General features: G+C 44.9%; 1 protein-coding gene across 2 annotated transcripts in view; it reads left to right on the top strand.

Annotated features, from left to right (window-relative positions):
- ODR4 (odr-4 GPCR localization factor homolog) overlaps positions 1 to 20,562 on the top strand; it is a 238,097-nt gene that overhangs the window by 81,892 nt on the left and 135,643 nt on the right. For both annotated transcript variants that reach the window (XM_086956110.1, XM_086956106.1), the window contains exons 9-10: positions 5,052 to 5,114; positions 5,982 to 6,110. In XM_086956110.1, coding sequence (XP_086812236.1) covers positions 5,052 to 5,114; positions 5,982 to 6,110 — 192 coding nt within the window. The remainder of the gene's footprint in view (positions 1 to 5,051; positions 5,115 to 5,981; positions 6,111 to 20,562) is intronic.

A 20,562-nucleotide genomic window follows, 5' to 3' on the forward strand; every position in this document is an offset into this window, starting at 1 on the left:
CATCTCCCTGGTTTAGAAATTGGAATAGTACATCTTCACACAGGATGGAACAGTATATGCCACACAAATGATGATGATTCTGAGGCTAATATCCTCCTCCCTTCTTGATTTTGCAGAATGCAAGTGACCTGGATACTTCACTAGAATGGAACCTCCCTTGCTCCATTGGCCCTCTTCATTCTCAGTAGTGGTGGAAAAAGCACCATAAGCTTCAGGGTTAGCCTGCTCCCTGCCTGAAGCTAAATCTAACAATTTGACAGACATCTTGCAGTCATCTTATACAGCTACGTGGCCTTTGCTCCCATTGAGTGAGGATCTTCTGGAAAGTGTTCTGGCTGTGCTGAATAAACCCTTTCTGTACCTGCAGGCCACAATCGGCCAACAAGGTCCTGCCCAGTTGACCCCACATGTCTTCACCACATCCTTCTCTGGAATGTTTTGTGGTCCAAGTTTCTTACTAAAAACTGAACCCAACCACTAATCCAATACACCTCCTATAGGTGGTTAAGTCTTTGCCTCTGGCAGCCTTGTTCTTTATACTGGGAATGCCACATGTCCCCAGGACAGCTATGTCCATGCCCTGTGGTAGGTGGCACATTTTATAGTCATTCGGCTACCCAAAACATATCAAAAAGCTATTTATCAAGATTCACCAATGACTGTATGGAAGCCTGCAAACAGTTCCTGCAGCACAGCCTGGATTCTCAGGACACTGTGGCTCGGTCCACGGGCATGCCCACCACTGTATGTCCCAGCAAACATGGATATATGCCACTGGCTTCTTGGGAACATGTAGGCAACTTTCAATGGCAAGTAACTATTCTAAGAGAAGGCCGACTCCACCCTGGAATGCTTCCAAAACAGCTGACCTACTGTTTGCTCAAAGGACCTAGCCTCCTCAGTGAGACAATCCCACCAACAATATAGGATGTTTTTCAGGCTACACCAAACCACAAGCCTCATGGTAGCTGTCAGACCTGACATTCTTGGTGTGTCTTCCCCCAAATATTTTGCCTTTAGCCCTCCTGTTTTTTAAATTTATTTTTGTTGGCTTTAGGACTCAGTGCCCTTTCCCACTGCTAACAGGAGCTAAAGAGCTTGTCCTCAATGTGGATGCCTTAAAACCAATTGACCTATATAATTTACTCGTAAGACTCTAGTAATTAGTACTACATGTGCCCAGGGCCTCTAAACTACATGCTACGAGTGGGCCTGCATTATACCACCCACTTAAGAGTGCTATAAAACATGCCCCAGGCCTGTCGTTGCAGCCTGTACTGCAGTCTTAAAACTTAAATTTCAACCTGGAAAAATAAACCTTTTGCCAGGGCTAAACATTACTTTTTAATACATATGTCATACCAAAAGTAGGACCTAAATAACCCATAGGGCAGGGTGCATTGTATTTAAAAAGTAGGATATGTGTTATATAAGTTTTACATGTCCTTGTGGTGAAAAACTTCTAAATTCGTTTTTCACTACTGCAAGGCCTATCTCCTGTTGAATAACAGTGGGTTACCTTATTATATTTAATAAGTGCTAACTTTTGATTAGGACCGGATATGAATGCCCAGTTTGGACTCAAATGAATTGTAATTTAAAACCCTCTGTAATGGTTATGCCAGATTTTAAATCACGATTCAGAAAATGCCACTTTTAGAAAGTTGACATTTTCATGTCCTAAACATTTCGTGCCTGGGGTCTGCGTCCTGGTCACAACTGTGAATAGCTTGGCAGATGGCCTTTATTTATTCCTCCCAGACAGGGAGACAAAGGGTACTGGTTGTTGGCAGTATAGGCTATACTGCTACGACGGCTGAGGCTGAGCTGTTTCCTGCCCCACTTACATTTCAAAGGCCTCCCTCCTGCACACACAAAGGGGACTGGATACCAGTCTTTTGTCCCCTTAGAATACTTGGAGCCTTGGCTGGGGAAGGAATGAACTTTCTAGAACCAAATGCGAGTGTAGCCAGGATGTTACTTCCACTTCAAAGGATTGCACAAGGTATAAATATTAGATCTTCTGAACCATCTCTTCTGTCCACCTCTGGACCTGCAGACTACGGAAGAAGGACTGCCTTTTCCACCATAGCAATGCCCTGCCTGCTGTTTGAGGCCTGGCTTGTCTACCAGAAGACTGCCCTTTTACTTGAAGCCTGCCCTGCTCTCTTTGAAGGAAGGCTAGATCTGCTCTCTTCATTGTAGGGTAACCAGGGTCACTCTAAAGGTCAGTTAGCTGACTGGCTTTTCTGAGCTACAGGCACACAACAACCTCCAGAGGTCTCCCTGCAACTGGCCAGCTGATATGCTAGGACCCACAACTGGACCTACCTCTGCTAAAGTATGTCCCTGGCCCAGGTCCCGGACCCTTGACTGGCATCCCAGTTGACCCCATGTGTAGAAAAGAAAAATCCTGACGTTTTGGAGTCTTTGCATCATGACACTGCTGCCTGTGATGACTGCAAATGCAAAGCTTATGTGAACCTGAATCTTTGTGCTACAGTGATCTTCAGCAATGACTAGTGATCCAGCGGCCCTACAGAAATTCTGTCTCAACAGCACTACCCAACACCATGATACTCACCATTAATCATAAACTCTTCACAAGGCCCATAAATGACTGAGACAAGTGTTGGCCAACTGAATCATGTGGCCTAATTAATTAGAACTATTCACAAAACTATTTACATTAATATACAACTGCAGTTTATCATTATCATGTTTATAAGAATGAGAACATTTAATTAAGTCACCTAGGTAATGGATCAACTGATGGTAACTAGACTCAGAATAAACAAGACCAGCTTGTCATTTCAAAATCTATTTTATTAACTTTTTTTTCAAATAAAGAGCATTTTTAATTAAGAAATCTTTTTTATTAGCATTTAGTAAGCATCATTTTATTAAGTAAAGGCACATTTGACTGTCAGTTCAAAACGAATCAGCATGAAAAGTATTTTAGCAGAAAGGATCTCATTCCCTAAATTCTATTTCCCTGACTGAACTTATTAAACCTAAAAGAAAAGTCATTAGTTCAGTTTCCCTTACGTGAGTCAAAAGTCCGACAGCATCTCACGCCCTTCAGGATTCAGGAACGAGCCAGCAGCCCTCCTGCCAAGGGCCAAGTTTTATACCTTTTCTCTATATAAAACTAACTAAAAGAATACTTTTTCTATAACATTCAGCATTTTGATTGGCTGACAACTGTCATGCCTTTCTAAAACGTTTTTGTCCATTGTCCACAAGCGACATTAGCTTCCGAGGTTTTTGCAACAACTTATTAAATAACAGTTCGCTGCTTCCTCAGCTTGGCATTTCTGCCGCTTCCTGTCCTTGGAAATTATTCAACACGGAGCACATCTTGCACAGTTCCTCATATTTGTTTACTGACGATTATGAATGTGACAAACTTTTTCATTCATTTGCTGTGCTCGGCTCATCACGACAGGATTCCAAACACCCATTTAAAAGCTAGGCCTCAGGCCTTTTTCCAAGAACTAGTATGCAAAGAAACACAAAACATTAATTAATTTGAGTAATGAAAGTCATTCTGTTACCCACCCCCTTTACTAATGTTAACCCATTAGTTTATGTTATCTAGCTTTAAGCACAATTAAGCAGCTTTTATAAAAACCTTCTTCACATGGGCCTCAGGATTCTCCATGAGCCTTTGCCACATAAAAGACACGACATAGACGAAAGCACATTTAAAATAAGCACATGCCATTATTTAAACAGCCGCAACTAATGTTGACAAAGTTAGTTTATTATTTTTCAACGTACTCGCAAATGCAACAAAGAGCACATAATGTTAATATGTTCGTGAATGCATATTAAACTAGGTTGAATTAGTACAAATCATGCACAAACTCATTAATATTATTAATTCATTATGGAAGTTTAACTTTGCGAGTCAAAACGCATTTAATTTCTAAAACTCGCTTCATCAACTAGCAATGTGGGATCTGCACTTTTGTGCTACAGCAAAGACTGCTGGTGGTGACCAACAGCGCGAAGCTCCAGCTATGATTGTCTGCGACACCCGACTGGAACTTCACAATGCAGTGATGGCCTGCTCCTCAGTTACAGATTAAAACATGTCACATATTTCTATTTTTTTATGATTCGTTTTTGATTTCAACTATTAGTTTCTTTTGAGAAAACCATGAGCAATGTACAGAAATATATAGCTTTCATGGCTCACCCAGAGGTTTAATGTCTCTTTTCACCACAAACAACCAAGAGGTAGGAACCACAAATTTGGATATATAGACTACCACTTAGAAACCTGCAAAAACTATGATGACATTTTTTTTATTTAATAACTGCCAGTTGCTGAAAGCTGGGAAGCTGGCCGTTTTGGCGTAAGAAACCTTTTATTGACGTTATTTTTAGAACAATAACCAGTGTCTTCTAGAGCAATTTCCCCCCATTCATCAAAAAAACAAATATTTGCTATTTTTTGTCTGTTTTCTTAGTGTCCTTCATGGGAATCCACTACGCCTGGGTACCTTGAGAGTCTACAACATGTGGGGGAAAGGATGCATATATGGCCAGTGCATTTATTGTGAAAACAAACGTTATGAAAGCTTAAGCACAAGTAGGGGAAAGTACAGCACTTAATATTTTGTGATATTATCTTGTAATATCTTCTTTCATAAGTTGAACACACAAAAATATGCCGAGACTTAAAAGGTTAAAATGCTCAGTTTCACATATTGATCTTTCATAAGCTTTAAATGGAACGGAATTTAAATTCTGAACTAGGCTTGTTTGGAGGGTTTCCATTTTAATAGCACCATTCAATTATTTAGTACACTTTTCTTAGATTTTTCTGTGCATTCAATTTTTTCTGATTTGGTTGCACATTTCATTTTGCACATTTTCATTTTACTCATCTCACTGCACATTGCATTTTCCTTGTTTATTGTAAATCTATTTTTGTGCATTTTGATGTACATTTCATTTCTACATTGCGTTCCACAGTTTATTTTGTAAGGGATATTGGCTTTTACTGTAAATCATCCTATTCCAAACTTTTTTTTCTTCAGAAAAAGTCAGCAAGAGGCACTTTCCAATTACCCTCCTTCTTGGTCCAGGTTCTTACACCAATTGTAAGTACTTACGTGAGACATCAAACATTTGTTATGTTGGTATGCTGCACGGACTTTCTGAATTTAGCAGGAATTGAGGTAGCTTTAGCAAACACTCATGCAAGTCATCTTCTCTTAATACACAAGTTAAAAAAATCCAGTTCTGAGGAGCAGTATTGCCCATGTTTATTCGTATGCAACTACAGAATAGGAAACCTGCCATGTGCTCTCAGTGTCATTTAAAGACTAAGTTTCTTTTTTCCTTTAGCACTGTTTTCAAGTTTTATTTGAGAATTGTAAAAGCTAACAATATAATCATATAGCTCAATATATCTTAAGTGGATCATTATAATATCAGCAAACCATAAGTAAGAGCAGAGCTTTAGTTATTATTTATTGAATATACATTTGATGGCATTAAAAAAGAAAAAAAAAATAAATAGAGAAAATATCATTTGTAAATATATCCAAAAGTAATTAAGATAGGAAAAAATAATGGAAGGGGAAATACAGAGATATTGAAAGAGAGGGAAAAAGGAGAATGGCGAAGAATGTGCCCAGTAATACTGTCATATTACATCTTTGTATATGTGCATTATAAATATTATCCTTATAATATTAACCTAGGGAGATTTGGGAGCATCAGTATATGTTAGCGATTAAACCAAATGTTCCTGATGAAGATACAAACAATCCAAAACCATGGAAACTGCCATCCCTTTAAAACAGTGCTTTGCATTTCCTTTAAGGTTTCAAAAATGTATTCTTTTGTTTGTACTTGACATACAAATAGCACTTCCTTAACCAAAATAAGATGGTAAATGAGTTTTGATCTGTGTTCCACGCTAAAGTATTCTTTGTCACCTTACATTTTCTGTCCCTACACAGCCTCAGAGCTCCGGTGACAGATCCACAGCTACCGTTCAGGTCTGCACAGGTTCAACACATCTTCAAGGCGCTGTGAAATGCAGAGCTTACATTCACAGCAACAAGCCCAAAGTGAAGGACTCAGTTCAGGTACCCAAAGTTATGAACCGCGGCTGTGGTTTCTCAGTGCTACTGTGGAAAATGTGTGGTCTGTCATCCTAGAAGGGTCAACCTCTCTATTGTTCATCCTTTTTGCTTAGCTAATACGACTACATGCACACCTTCTTTAGTTACAAATACAAAAATACATGTAAAAGCATGTGTAAAATATACTGGAGAACAGTTACATCACAAGTAACAACACACAGGATGGAAACTGGGGTTGATTAACAAAGCCTTTTACTGCCATGTGCCTATGTTTATGACTGAACATTGCACAGTTTATGCTTCTCAGGCATTCATAAAACGATACGTGGGAGGCATATAAGGTTTTACTACAGCATAATTATATACCACAACTGTGTACATGTATGCAACAGTGAGCCCCCTTTCCAAGGGCTGGGGAGTACACAAATCAAGACATGTTTTGCCTTTAGAGTTTGTGAAAGCCCAAAACTCATGGCTTTGTTGGCACCCTTCTCTGCCCCTTTCTCTAACTGGAAATGGTAAGAAACGTACTCCAGCTAAGGCGTTGCGTTGGTTTCTCCATCAGAAAAACGTTTTCTCCACGGAGGTTAAAAATGTCCATTTGCACAGTGGCTACCTTTCACTAGAATAGATTTGTATGGTGTGTTCAACTACACCCTGGGAAAATAGCAAATGTCACATGAAATTCCCAGCCGTTGGTCAGGAAAACTGCCACTGGCATGCCTTAGCATGCATACTACTGGGAAAGTATGGGATTTTCAAAAATTCATAGATGAACAGCTTTGCACCAAAGTATGTGTATGGATGCAGAATTACTAGATTTAATGTTAATGTTCCCTCATTAATTGTAGTTGCCAGAAAAATAACAAAGCACAGTTTATAATTTATATCTGCACTTTAGGTATGTGCTAACAACTTCACTATCCATAAGAAACAACATAAGACAATTATACTAAGTTATGCTTATACCAAAAACATACCCCCTACATTTGATAGCATTCACATTCATAACATATATATTTTTTAAATCTGCATATTCTGCTAAATACTTGAACCATATATGGTTAGTAGTATTTGTTGTTTTCCTTACATATTATACAAGAATTCATTTTATAATCTTATTCTTTTATTTATTTTTAATTTCTATTGAAGATTACTATTTTCTTTAATGCCACTATGTTGCAGGCCATACATTTCATAAGATTCTATCAAATCCCAAAATCACAATCTGTGAATGGCTTTAAATTGTTTCCCCAATGTTAGAAGTATTAATTCCTCCATTTCAGTCCAGAATACGAAGGTCTATTCAGTTCCCCAGTTATATGCCCTGCTCTTGGTATCTCCTTAAGACACAATTTATGCATTTTCATTTGGGAGAAATATTTCATATGAAGGAAACCCAAGATGACATTTACTTCAGTTGAGAAGTGAGTGGAAATTTGTTCATTTTTTCCAAGAATCTACATTGAAAGTTCCTTTCTGTTCTGATGCGCAAGCTGCAAAAGTAAGATGAAGGATGGCATAATGGTTTGATTTGGGGCTTAAATATCCGGGATTATATTTCCAGCTATGAAACAAGTGTAAATAGGTCAGGATTTGGAATGCCTAGTGGTTGGTATCCATGACAACAGATTAAATAAACCAGAATACCAGATTGCACAATGTTTCACCTTTCAGATTTCATAACCTTATAGTCAAATAACGTTTACAAATGCCACCATATTGTCATTAATATAAACCTGATGTAATTAGAAGATACCAGTTTTAATCCAGGTTTTATGTTGGTGGTAGAATCTGAATTACTTTATAAAGTCTTAGATTTAAGTAATCAAGCATTTTGGTCCATGATGCATGGCTTCATTCTGTATTTGAGGCCACTTGCAACTGTTTCTTTCCAAGTTAACTCTTGTGCAGCAGACAAAAAAAACCTAATATGAATCGAAATTTGCCTAGCTTACGTAACGGTAAGTTTCAATTCTATTAAGGAAACGGAGGCGAGGATTATGCTATATCTTCCTTCGCTTTATTAACATAAAGACTCCACAGCAGCTTAGGAAAAGATATAATAAGAACAAAAAATGCTTTAAACATAAAGCATTGACGTAATGTTCAACAAAAAAATCAACAACAACTCCCAAGAGTCTCTTTGCGTAACCATAGTCCATAGTCCTATTACTCTGTCCATCATCACTATATAACCGGACCTCTCCTCATCTTCCTCCTCTTTCTTCGCGCAGATCACGCTGGAGCCTCATTGGTCCTGTTTAGCAGCGTCGTTGCCTGCCAAAAAAGGAACAGCATCAGCGAGGTGGTCCAGGAAATGCGACAACAAGGCGAGGAGCATTCAGTGAACAACACAGCACTGACAATGTAAAGGAAAACGCTTTACTTACTGCCATACGGGTGGGTAGAGACACCACCGTAGTCCGGGTGGGATAATCCTCGCCTCCGTGTCCTTAATAGAATTGAACCTTACCGTTACGTAAGCTAGGCAAATTTCGATTCTATGTCAGGACCGGAGGCTTCAGATTATGCTAGTTCAAAGCTTACTTACCACCAACTGAGCCAAATCCACCACCGGCTTAAAATAAAACCTCTTGAAGGTGGAATCCGAGGACCAATCCGCTGCTCGCATAAGGTCCTCCAGACGAGCACCCACCGAGAATGCCTTAGAGGCCATGGCCCCCCTGGCGGAGTGTGCTCCAAAGAGAGAAGTATTGATGCCCGCTTCTTGCATGACCCAACGCACCCACCGAGCAATAGTGGGGGAGGAGACAGCTTTGTGTGGCTTCCGCAGGGCAATCAACAACTGACGCTCGCCCGGAGGGCGCAGATCCAAGGTCAGGTCCTCATAGGCTTTGAGGCATTGCACGACACACAGCTTAGGAATGTCAGTAAAGGCTGGATAAGAAATGGAACGCGACGACGTCTTAGTACGTCGGCCCACCGTAAAAGTAACCCCATCCGGGGGAAAAATGCGTGCAGAGACATCCAGCGCGCGCACGTCCGAGACGCGCCTACAAGAAACCAGACATAACAACATGGCTAACTTCACCGAGAGCTCTTTAAGAGACAGATAAGAATTGGCTGGCCACGACAGGAACAAATTCAGAACCAAATTGACGTCCCAAAGGACGGAGTACCTGGGTTCTGGCGGCAGTGCGAGGCGAACAGCTCGCAGAAGCCGGCACACAAAAGGGTGTTCCCCTACCGGATGGCCATCGATGTTATCATGGCCCGCAGAAATCGCCGACCGGATAGCATTGATCGTCCTATAGGCCAAACCCTTGTCGGCCAAATGTGCCAGGAAATTTAGCACGGGAACAAGGCCGGCGACCATGGGATCCAAATCCCTTCGTAAACACCAACGCATCCACTTAAGCCAAGCGGATCTGTAACGCTTCGTCGTACTATCGGCTCATGCTTTGGAGAGCAAGTGCTCAGCTGACCCCGAAAGGCCCGGGAGCGTCCAGCGTCTCCTGAGAGCCTCCACGCCACGAGGCGGAGAGTGTTCTGCATGACGAGAGGGTGAGGTTCCTGATCCGGGCTCGTCAGGAGCAGAGGAAACAGGGGGAGTAGGATTGGAAAATCCCAAGAAAGTTCCAGAAGAACCGGAAACCATACTTGAGACCTCCACAGCGGTGTAACCAACACCAGTTCCGCACCCTGGCGGCGTATTTGAGCCGTCGTTCGCATGATCATGGAGAACGGGGGAAACGCAAACGGCTGCTCCCGACTCCAATCCTGCAAGAACGCGTCCGTGGCCTCCGCTAGAGGGTCCGGCCTCCAGCTGTAAAACCGCGGCAGCTGGTGGTCGAGACGGGACGCGAAGAGGTCCACCGAGAAGGGGCCCCAAAGGGAGTGTAGCCACCGGAAGACTCCCGGATCCAGTTTCCACTGGCTGGCGTCCCGGAGATGCCGAGAGTGCCAATCCGCTACCTGATTGCACTGACCTGGCAGATACTCCGCCGTCACCGCAATGTGACGAAACAGGCAATAATCCCAGAAGTCCTTCGCTAAGTCCGCCAAGGCGCGGGAACGGGGACCTCCTAGGTGGTTCACATACCGGACCGCCGAAATATTGTCCATCCGTAGCAGGACACAAGCCTTGACCGAATCTTTGGTCCAACAGCGAACAGCGAAGGAGCCCGCAAGGAGCTCCAAACAATTGATATGCAATTGTTGTTCTTCTGACGACCAGGCGCCGCCGGTGGAAAAATCCCCGCACCGGGCGCCCCAACCCGACCTGCTGGCGTCGGACTCTATGATCAGGTCTGGAGCCGACCCGAAGATCGCTCGCCCATTCCATGCCTCCATGTGAGACAGCCACCATGACATCTCCTCCTTCACTTCGTCCGTGAGGGGGACCCACTGATCGTAACACATTCCGCGGCGCAAATGCTGCGCCTTCAGGCGTTGAAGAGCCCTGTAGTGCAGCGGGCCTGGGAAAATCGCCTGGATGGAGGACGAGAGAAGGCCCACCACCTTGGCGACATGGCGCAGTGACGTACGATCCCTTGCGATCGTCTGCCGAAGCAGGTGTCGTATCTTTGCGACCTTCCGACCCGGCAGGCTCAAGACCGCCTGCACCGAGTCCACCACGAAACCTAAAAAGGTGATCTGCTGAGTGGGAACCAAAACCGACTTGGAGCCGTTGATGACGAACCCCAGTCTCTGAAGCAGGCCGACAGCCTGTCGCAGCTGGCCTGCCAGTACCTCTGGGCACTGCCCCATGAGGAGAATGTCGTCCAAGTAATATGCTGTTTTGTAACGCGCTCAATTACTACCGGAGTATCCTGGCGCGGAAGACTGATGGGGAACCCGTCCTGGCTTTCCCTGTGAGATGGTCCCTTGCTGGGTATCTCCAAGGTGAAACCAGGCATCCCCGGCGTCTGTGGGGGGGCCGTTGTAGAGATGAGGCAAGCTTAATGCCCAGAGTTACCGAGTGTGATCCCTGCCTAGAGAAGGCACCGAGGCGAGAATTATCAGTCCGCTGACCCAGGTCCACAACCCTGCCGCGTCGGGAATTGAACCCTGGTCCCGGGCCGTTCTCTGCCTCCGGGTCTGCCGCCTCTAACAGTGAGCCACACCTCTCTAGTATACAAGCATACGGACCCCCTGACTTCTGAGAAACTCCACTACCGGGTGGAGGACCTTCGTGAAGCACCACGGGGCCGAAGAAAGACCGAACGGCAGGGCGGTGAATTCGAACACCTTGTCGTCCCACAGGAATTGCAGGAAACGACGATGAGGGGGGTGGATGGGAACGACCAAGTAGGCATCCTTGAGATCCAGTCGCACCATCCAATCCCGAGGGAGGAGTACGTCTCGAAGGAGGTGGATACCCTCCATTTTGAAATGACGATAGACCAACCACCCATTGAATTCCTTGAGATTGATCACAGGTCTCTTGCCCCCATCCGTCTTGTCTACTAAGAAGACGTTGCTGAGGAACCCATGTGGGTGGCGCGTTGATAGACGGATGGCTCCCTTGCGCAGCAAGTCCGAGATCTCCCCGTCTATCAATCGCGCGTCGGATTCTGAAAAAACCATCGGGCGCGGGGGCCTCGCCTGAGTCGGCTGGTCGTAAAACTCGATATGGAAACCTCTTACAGTTTGCAAAACCCAAGCGTCGGCAGTGAGCAGTTCCCACTCCCCGTAAAAGTTTGCCAGCCGCCCCCCAATCGGAACTTGACCCAAGCAAAGTACACTTACCGGGGGCATGTCCCTGTCCGGAGTTCTTCTTGAACCCTCTGCCACCATAGCGCTGTCCCCTCGTGGGGTAGAAGTTGGTGTAGTTGGCTGAGGTCTGGTACTGACCTCTTCCGGAGCCTTGTCCACGGTTGTTGGTCTGCTGACCACGGCCGATCGCGCGGCCCCTGCCGCGACCGGCCCCTCCAGAAAAACACTGGTGGAACACCTTCTTGATGCTGGACTGGGCCTTGTCCAGCGACGTGAACGTATTCACGAATTTCCCCAGCTCGCGGATGAAAGGCTCACCGAAGAGGCCACCCTGAGCTGCGGCACCTGCCTCCGACGAGGCCAGGTCCCCCAGCTTCGGATCCAGTTTGATAAGGAGTGAACGCCGCCTCTCCGTGGACAGGGCACAGTTGGCGTTGCCCAAAAATACGATCACCCTCTGGGCCCAGTTGGAGAGCACCTCCGGTGAAATGGCGGTGCCATTCGCTCGAGCCTCCTCCGCCATATCAAGGATCTTCGTGGCGGGCCCGACCGCATCCAACAACTTGTCCTGGCAAGCCCGCCAGGACCGGTCGATCCCCTTCCGGGGGTCCTTCATGAATTTCGCTAGGAAGGTGGCCATCTTGGGGTCCAATTCCGGTGTCATGGCCACTTTCCCCTCCAGAGTAGGCCGAGGGCATTCCCCCCGCAGGCAACCCCTCGCCTCCTTCTCCAGGGGCTTGCGCAGCCTGCCCGCGACAAACTTCGCCACCGTCTCCCCCGGGGCCCAGGCCGCGGATCGGGGGTGGATGATCTCGTCCGGGTCCAGCATGCCCGACTCGTCTCGGGGCATCTCCTTTGCTGAAGGCGTCGGAAGCCAAGAACGGGTCGACTCCCCGTCGTCATCCGTGTCCGGAGAGTCGTAGATCGGGGAGGCGGGTGCCGTAGACACGTCGCCCGAAGTGCCAGGGTCCACCAAGGGTGCAGGGGGCACCGCCGTCGCCTTGGCCAGGAAGGCGTCCCGAAGCCGCTCGAAAGCGCCCTTGTCCACGCCTTGGGCCTCCGATGAAGGTCCCTCCCCACGGGGTCTCTTCGGAGCGGGTGGCAACCCGCCGGACGTCCCCGGGAGTTCGGGGGACGGAGGCACCTGCGCCGCTGCCAGCTTCGCGCATTCCTCCACGATGCGAGCGGAAGGCGGTCCTCCATGGGCCCAACCACCTCCGTCACACAACGATAGATTGAATTGTCCACCGCTTGATAGAACTCATCATCCTGCAGATAGGGGCAAGCCTCCTCATCGTACTCCCCTTCCATCTCGGAACCAAGGGCAAATGCGGGGCACCCAAGAGGGCGGCAACCGAGAAAGTTCTCGAATGTGGGCAGGCCCAGCGGCTGCGATCACGTTTTGGGCCAGCTGACGTGGCAGGTGGGCAGCACCAACCCCCAAGCGCGCAGACCCTCCTCGCCGGGACCGGGTCGACGTACCCCTCAAGCGCGCTAGGCCACACACGGGTAAAGAGGTGCACAGATCTCGCCCGAAGGCGCTTCACGCGGTCAGAACCGCTATACCGACCCCAGAGGGCGTCAAAATTGGCAAAGTACAGACCCGGATCACCAGGTGTCAGAGGGGTACGCGAGGGACGGCCCTTGCGCCAGCAGACCCCACGGCGTGGCTCCTCGCACTGCGGAGGCGCGCCGGAGGGTCGGCGAGACGACAGGCCGCCCCCGTGCGGTCTATGTACTCACCGCACACAAGTGGGAATAAAGTCGCGTAGGAACGAAGAACGTTCCTGCAACCGGGGACTCTGAAAGGGAATAAACCATGCAAGGAGTCCCCAAAAGATCGTACACAAGACAATCAATCACAATAAAAAGAAGACAAATAGAAAAGCACTTATCTGGCTGCGGGAGCAGCGAAGAAAGAGGAGGAAGATGAGGAGAGGTCCGGTTATATAGTGATGATGGACAGAGTAATAGGACTATGGACTATGGTTACGCAAAGAGACTCTTGGGAGTTGTTGTTGATTTTTTTATTGAACATTACGTCAATGCTTTATGTTTAAAGCATTTTTTGTTCTTATTATATCTTTTCCTAAGCTGCTGTGGAGTCTTTATGTTAATAAAGCGAAGGAAGATATAGCATAATCTGAAGCCTCCGGTCCTGACATAGAATTGAGATTTATTCACAAATATTGATTGGCTTTAAATATTTATTCTTTATCCCATTGTGATAAATGGTTTAATGGACAACGCTCCAATGTACCCAGAAAGTGTTTATGCTCCTAACACAAAACCTAATGGTTTGAGCACTCATTTAGCTTTCAATTAAATCATTTTTGAAGGGGAACTAGCCCAGTAATTGACATGAAATTGGGAAAAAGACCTTCAAAAACAAATGCCTGTAAATATTTAGTAATTCTTTTTAAAGTTTATTTTATTAGAATGGAATATGGAAATGTGGTTACCTGAATGAGGTAAACATTTTCGCCCATGCAATAAACATATTTCCTGAATGGTAGTATATTTTGCTGGGAACTTTTTGTGGAGGTGATATTTGTAATGCTGACATTAAGTGACCTCAGCTTACAGAAACAGTTCTTAATTTAAAGGTAGTGTATACCAAGAAATATAGAGGGCACTGGGTCTGTAGCTCCTACTTTCAGATGGGTAAAGAAGTAGGACACATATCAGAGCCCTGCTACAATCCTTTGTAGTGTATTGTATTTCAGAATTTCCATAGTACTTTCCTATCACTTGCTGCAATCCAAAAACATTTTGTGGGCCACAGACCATGATAGTTTTCCTGAGGTGGATGGCTGTGAGAAGAGTGTTGGCAGGGATGACATCTCCTAGAGTGGAGTATTGACGTTGTGCATAATGGCCAGAGAGTGTGTTTCAAGCTTGATGTCGTGCGGAGGCATTCTGTATGCGCTGGAGTCTTTTCTGTATTTTGGCAGTGGTTCCTGAGTAGAGGGTGTTCCCGTAGTCCAGTCGGCTGGTGACGAGGGCCTGGGTGACCGTCTTCCTGGTTTCAGTGGGGATCCACCGGAAGTTCTTTTGTAGCATGTGCAGGGTGTTGAAACAGGATGATGAGACGGAGTTGACTTGTTTGGTCATCGTGAGGGAGGAGTCCAGGATGAACCCCAGGATGCGTGCGTGATTCGTTGGCTTGGGGGCGGTGCCCAGGGCAGGGGGCCACCAGGAGTCCTCCCAGGCGGAGGGAGATGATCCCAGGATGAGGACTTCCATTGTGTCTGAGTTCAGTTTCAGGCAACTGGTCTTCATCCACTCTGCGACGTCTTTCATTCCTTCTTGTAGGCTGGCTCTGGCGGTGGCGGGGTCGTTGGTGAGGGAGAGGATCAGCTGGGTGTTGTCGGCGTAGGAAATTATGTTTAGGTTGTGTTGGCGTGCGATGGCTGCGAGGGGACTCATGTAAACGTTGAAGAGGGTGGGGCTGAGCGAGGATCCTTGAGGTACACCGCAGATGACTTCGGTGGCCGCGGATCAGAACGGGGGGAGGCGGACTCTCTGGGTTCTTCCGGCGAGGAACGAGATTATCCACTCTAGTGCCTTCCCTTGGATTCTGGTGTTGCTGAGGCGCTGTATTAGTGTGCGGTGGCATACTGTGTCGAATGCTGCTGAGAGATCCAGGAGGATGAGGGCAGCTGTTTCCCCGTTCTCAAGCAGGGATCTGATGTCGCCGGTGGCTGCGATGAGGGTGGTCTCGGTGCTGTGGTTAGCTCGGAAACTGGACTGCGAGGGGTCGAGGGATCCGTTGATCTCGAGGAAGGTGGCGAGTTGTTTGTTGACGGTCTTCTCGATGACTTTGGCAGGGAAAGAGACATAATATCAATACCCATTCCTAATTAAAATTGCCGATCTAATAAAACTGAGAATAGACCTACATATAGCAGCAGTTGATAATGATCTTAAGTGCTCAAAACCTTCCCTAAAATTACAAGGTCTAATATCCCTTAGTAGGGGTTTAATAAAGCGATCTCGCGGAGCTTTATACAGTGTGCAAAAAAACACAAAGTGCAATGTGCATTGTTGAGCTTCATTGTTGCATGGGCAAAGAGGCAGTCTCTCACACCAACCTCCATGCTTTGGAAAAGCCACTAAAAAGTGCAGTGCATTTAACCGAAATCTAGTCAAATAAAAACGTCACTGCGTGTGTACAGTAAAAATTGATTCTGGGTTATTATAAAAATCACCAAGACCAATTTTAACAAAGATTTCCTTTACATAACACAACCATGGAATTTTCAAGGCATTTTCCAAATTTACGCAATCTTTCAAGATTTCTTTTGAGAACAGCAGGTCTTCTGAGGACCATATTTTCCCCATAAAAGCAATGGGGGAACATGAATACTGTTACTCACGAAGTCTAGGCCTACCTCGGAGTGGCAAAATGTGTTTGGATAACTATTTGGCACTGATAAGAGGCGTTTTAAAAACGTATTCTCCATAATTTGTATCTGTGCACTTTTATGGTATCCCCATACCCCTGTGCCATAAGTTGCAACAGGCAAACATTTTGATTTATGCAGTGTCTTCAACTCAGCAATTGGTATTTGACCTAGTTTGCTAGCAAAACGGAAGAGGGCCTCTATCGATCTGGTTGTCTTTTGTACCTGTGATGTTATGAGAGGGTCCCAATTCAAAGTTTTGTTAAAGAGATTTTCCAAGTAATTAAAATTTGGAACTTTTTCAGTAACCAAGTTATCCACAACAAATTTACGGGTTTTGGTCTTATTTGGGCCATAGACCATTGTGAATGATTTTGTGAAGTTTACCTTTAGGTCTAAACCCAGCATAAATTCATTAAAAGCGTTCAAGCATATTTGCATACTATTTGCAGTCAAAGTCATTAACACAGTATCATCTGCGTAAGTCAATGAAGGTATGTATTTGCCATTAATTTTAGGGCAGTCCAAACCTTTTTCCATCAAAAAAAATTCCAAACCATTTGTATAAACTAAAAACAAAAAAGGGGCCAAAATACAGCCTTGGCGGACACCTTCCTTTGATGGAATGGGCCCTGTCTTTTCGCCCCCAGGCCCATATCGAATGGCCACGGAGGTAGCAGCATGTAATCTACGTAGCAAAGTGACCAACGGTTCCTCAAAGCCCATAGACTCCATTAGTAGCCACAATTTCTTCCTGCACACAGTATCAAAGGCGCTGGATGAGTCTATAAAGGCCAGGTGCATAGAGACACCCCTGGCCTTTATGTACTTACCCATAATCAGCGCCAAATTGAGACCTAGCTCCGTTGTCCCTCTACCGTTTCTGAAGCCATATTGTGAATCCACAATGAGGCCAGAAGAGTTTGCCCATGTCTCTAGGCGAGCCAATATTACTCTCCCCAATAGCTTGCAAGATGCATTTATTAGGGAGATTGGCCTGTAACAACAGGGATCGCTTTTATTACCTTTTTAAAAATTGGCACTACTACTGCCTCTTTCCATGATGATGGAATGCGCCCCACAATAATCGCCTTAAAAACATTAAGCAGCAGAGGTACCCAAACTACAGGATTATTTTTAAACAAATCTAAGGGTACAGCATCAGGGCCTGGTGCCTTAAGTGACATACCTCTTCTTAAGGTCTCCTCCACTTCACCCATAGTGAGCGAGAGGCTAAGCTGTTGTGCAGTCTCAATATTAAGATGAATTTCGTCCTCACTTTCGTTTGTCAAAGTAATACCCTTTGGATTAAAAATCCTGAAGTAATGGGACTCCCAATCCTCCCCGGTTATCTGCATAATCATAGTTCTATTTTCACTGCTAAGGAAGGGTCGATTTATCACCTCCCAGAACAACCTACTATCGCTAAGGTCGGAGGCTTTCTCAAGGTCATCCCAAGCGAATTTTTTCAATTCCAGTTTCCATTTTTCGATGGCCTCTTTATAGTTTATTCTTGCTCTCTTGACCATCACCTTATCCCGCGGGGTTCTATGTAAGGCCTTCTTCAATAGTATTTGTGCTGCAGAACATTCAGCATCAAACCATTTGTTGTCTCGGGTACCACCCTTCCCTGTAGGTTTAAGTAAAAACGTGGCCACACTCTCACAGAGAGCTTCAAAGTTCTGAACTATTGATTCCGGCTCACAAGTTTTTGTTAAACATGTGGCTACTTGTAAACGGTTGGCCTTAAAAATAGTTTCCTCCAATTTTTTAAGGTTAAACTTATCTCATTTTAGCCTAAGGTCAAGTGTGTCAAAAGCTCACATTAACCATTAGTGGAACTGTTGCACACACATTTTCAGACCTGATGTGGGAGATGGAAAGGGATTCTTAGAAGCCATTTACATCAGTTTTCTACCGTCGTCTGGTATCTGTGGTTATATTAGAGCATATATCCGGTTTGGTGGCCATAAGAATGTTCATTGTGAAATGAAAGGTGTGATGAATGCTCCATGCAATACGGCTGTTTGCAATTAACAAGATTAAACTTATTCGGGCAGATATATTGTCAAGTGTGTGGTGTAGTGTAGTTCCTATTTTCCCAATAGGCTCTGCGCATTGGAATAGTATAAACAGCAGTTTAGACGTAGGACTGAGGTCATCTAGGTCTCTGACTATGTTAAACTTAATTAGGTTTGCGCCAGCTAGCTCAGAGGTCACTGGAAACTTTCTCGAATGAAAAGGGAGGGATGAACTTCCCTGGCTCAGACAAGAAGGAATTCAGTTTCCGACAACCGCATAAACATGACAACTTTGCTCCCTCAGAATAAGAGTGTATCTCTAGAGTCGTGTGAAAACAATAGACAGCTATTTCACTCAGTCAGCAGTGCATACTTAGTTTCAACAGAATGCAGGGAAATAGAGAGACAGGCGTTTTTCAATAAAAGGTGTTATTTATTAAGCAGTCTTCTTCCTCATGCAAGAGAAATGAATTGCCACAATTGCAATGCTTAGAGTAAAGTGCGTACAGTAAAAGTAGTATTATGAAATAATACTGTAAAAGCATTGATATGGTTTCTTAGCCATATGATACTTTAAAATGGATAAAATATATACATACATAAATACATTGACTAACGTACTCAACTGGTGCTTCTAACTAAACCTACCCCGGTGTACCTGACCTAAGCCTAACACATGGGAGGGGATGAGTAAGTAGCAGTTTAAGTTAAGTTGGTTAAGATAGTTTTGCCAAGAATCTGCATCAAGAATTCTCTTAAGGGTTTAGTCAGCTCCGTACTTTGGTAATAGAATGTGGGAGGTCTGGTATCTCTTTCCTCAGGACTCGATATTCCAGCAACCCGCAAGGGTAGGCTGGAAACACCGGAGCTGGATTTTCTCGGCTGGAGAAAAAGACAGCGTCTCTCTCAGTGCGTCAAACAGGAGGGGCGGCTTCCGTGGGCTTCTCGCATCAGCTGGACTCTCGGGCAAGTAGAGGGCCGCTCTGCTCCAAACCACCGTGTGTTTGCTTAAGGCAACTGTTGGTATTTTATACCTGGAAGGTGCCGGGTTTGTAAGGTTGGACATAAGACGTCACTTAGAACTAACAGTTCTTTCTGGACTTCAGGAGTTCTTGTACAAATCAAAACAAAAAACAAAAGCAGGGGGGATTTCCCGGGCTGCTGGAGGCTTGGTTTGTTTAAAGAACGCGTTGTGCTTTCTAGGAGTCGATGGGTTTAGCCGTGATGTGCTTTGGACTGCATGGGCTATTACTGAATATGGATCTGATTCTTATGCCTTTATCAGGATATTATTGATTATAACCTCACAAGGGCATAAATCGGGAATATCGAATTAGGGTCCTAGATATAAACACGACACCCACTCCACGGATTGATGCCCATCATTACTAAAAAACTAAGCAATAGTAAACATTCAATGATGCATGTGTGGTTTCCGACCCACCCCAAAATACATATTTCGCATTTGAAATGGTATAAGGTAAATACACAAAAAATGAGTGTTGGTACTGTACGCTTTTCAAGCATTGTCATCATTCAGATAAATGCATATATATATCAGCTGAATGAATTGCGAAAATTACACATGAAATGGCTCTTAATACAGAAAAGAAGGTCAAGACCATTTCATCACATATTTATACAAAATGCTGTATATGTGCTGGAGGCTGAGGTAAAATATTGTCTATAGTATCCTAAAATAGAAGCTCTGTTCTCTAAGAATAGTTCTACTTTAAGCAGAGTACCATGTGCCAAAATAAAAGGTAAATATTTTGAAAAATGGGCAAAAATAATTTCGCTCTCAGGGGAAAAATAGTTCCAAATATTTTCTGTAGCTTTGTTTATCGAAAACTGAAGGCCGAATTCAGAGTTCAGGGAACGCTGTGTGCTCATTGTGTTTATTAAGAGTTATTCTCGTTGATTGGAGAGAACATTATTTCAGACAGACCTGCAAAAAAATTGGTCTACCACATCAGGTGAAAGTTCGGCTAAGTTCGAAAATACTGCAACTGTGCAGTTCTCTGCGTGATTGCTATCATTGATGGTTGGATCAGCAATGCTCACAGAAGGCTGTACCTGTTCGGTGCTGCTTTCCTCTCGTACATCACCGCCACCTATTCGTAGTGGTGAAGTCTCAACAAATGCCGTCATCAGAATTGGTAGCCGCTGGGGACAATACGATGCATGAGTCGTTACAGGACCTAGCAAAGTATCGATTTCCATTGGTACTGCTGATTGCAGTGTAAGACAGACGTCCAACACGCATTCTTCTCCGCATAGCAGACATCGAAGCACAGGTATGATGCAATCTTGCCAGATCGGTCTGAATGAAAGAAACCAGGTTGT

This window comes from Lissotriton vulgaris, chromosome 1_1, assembly GCF_964263255.1.
Source record: "Lissotriton vulgaris chromosome 1_1, aLisVul1.2, whole genome shotgun sequence".
In the NCBI taxonomy this organism is placed as follows: domain Eukaryota; kingdom Metazoa; phylum Chordata; class Amphibia; order Caudata; family Salamandridae; genus Lissotriton; species Lissotriton vulgaris.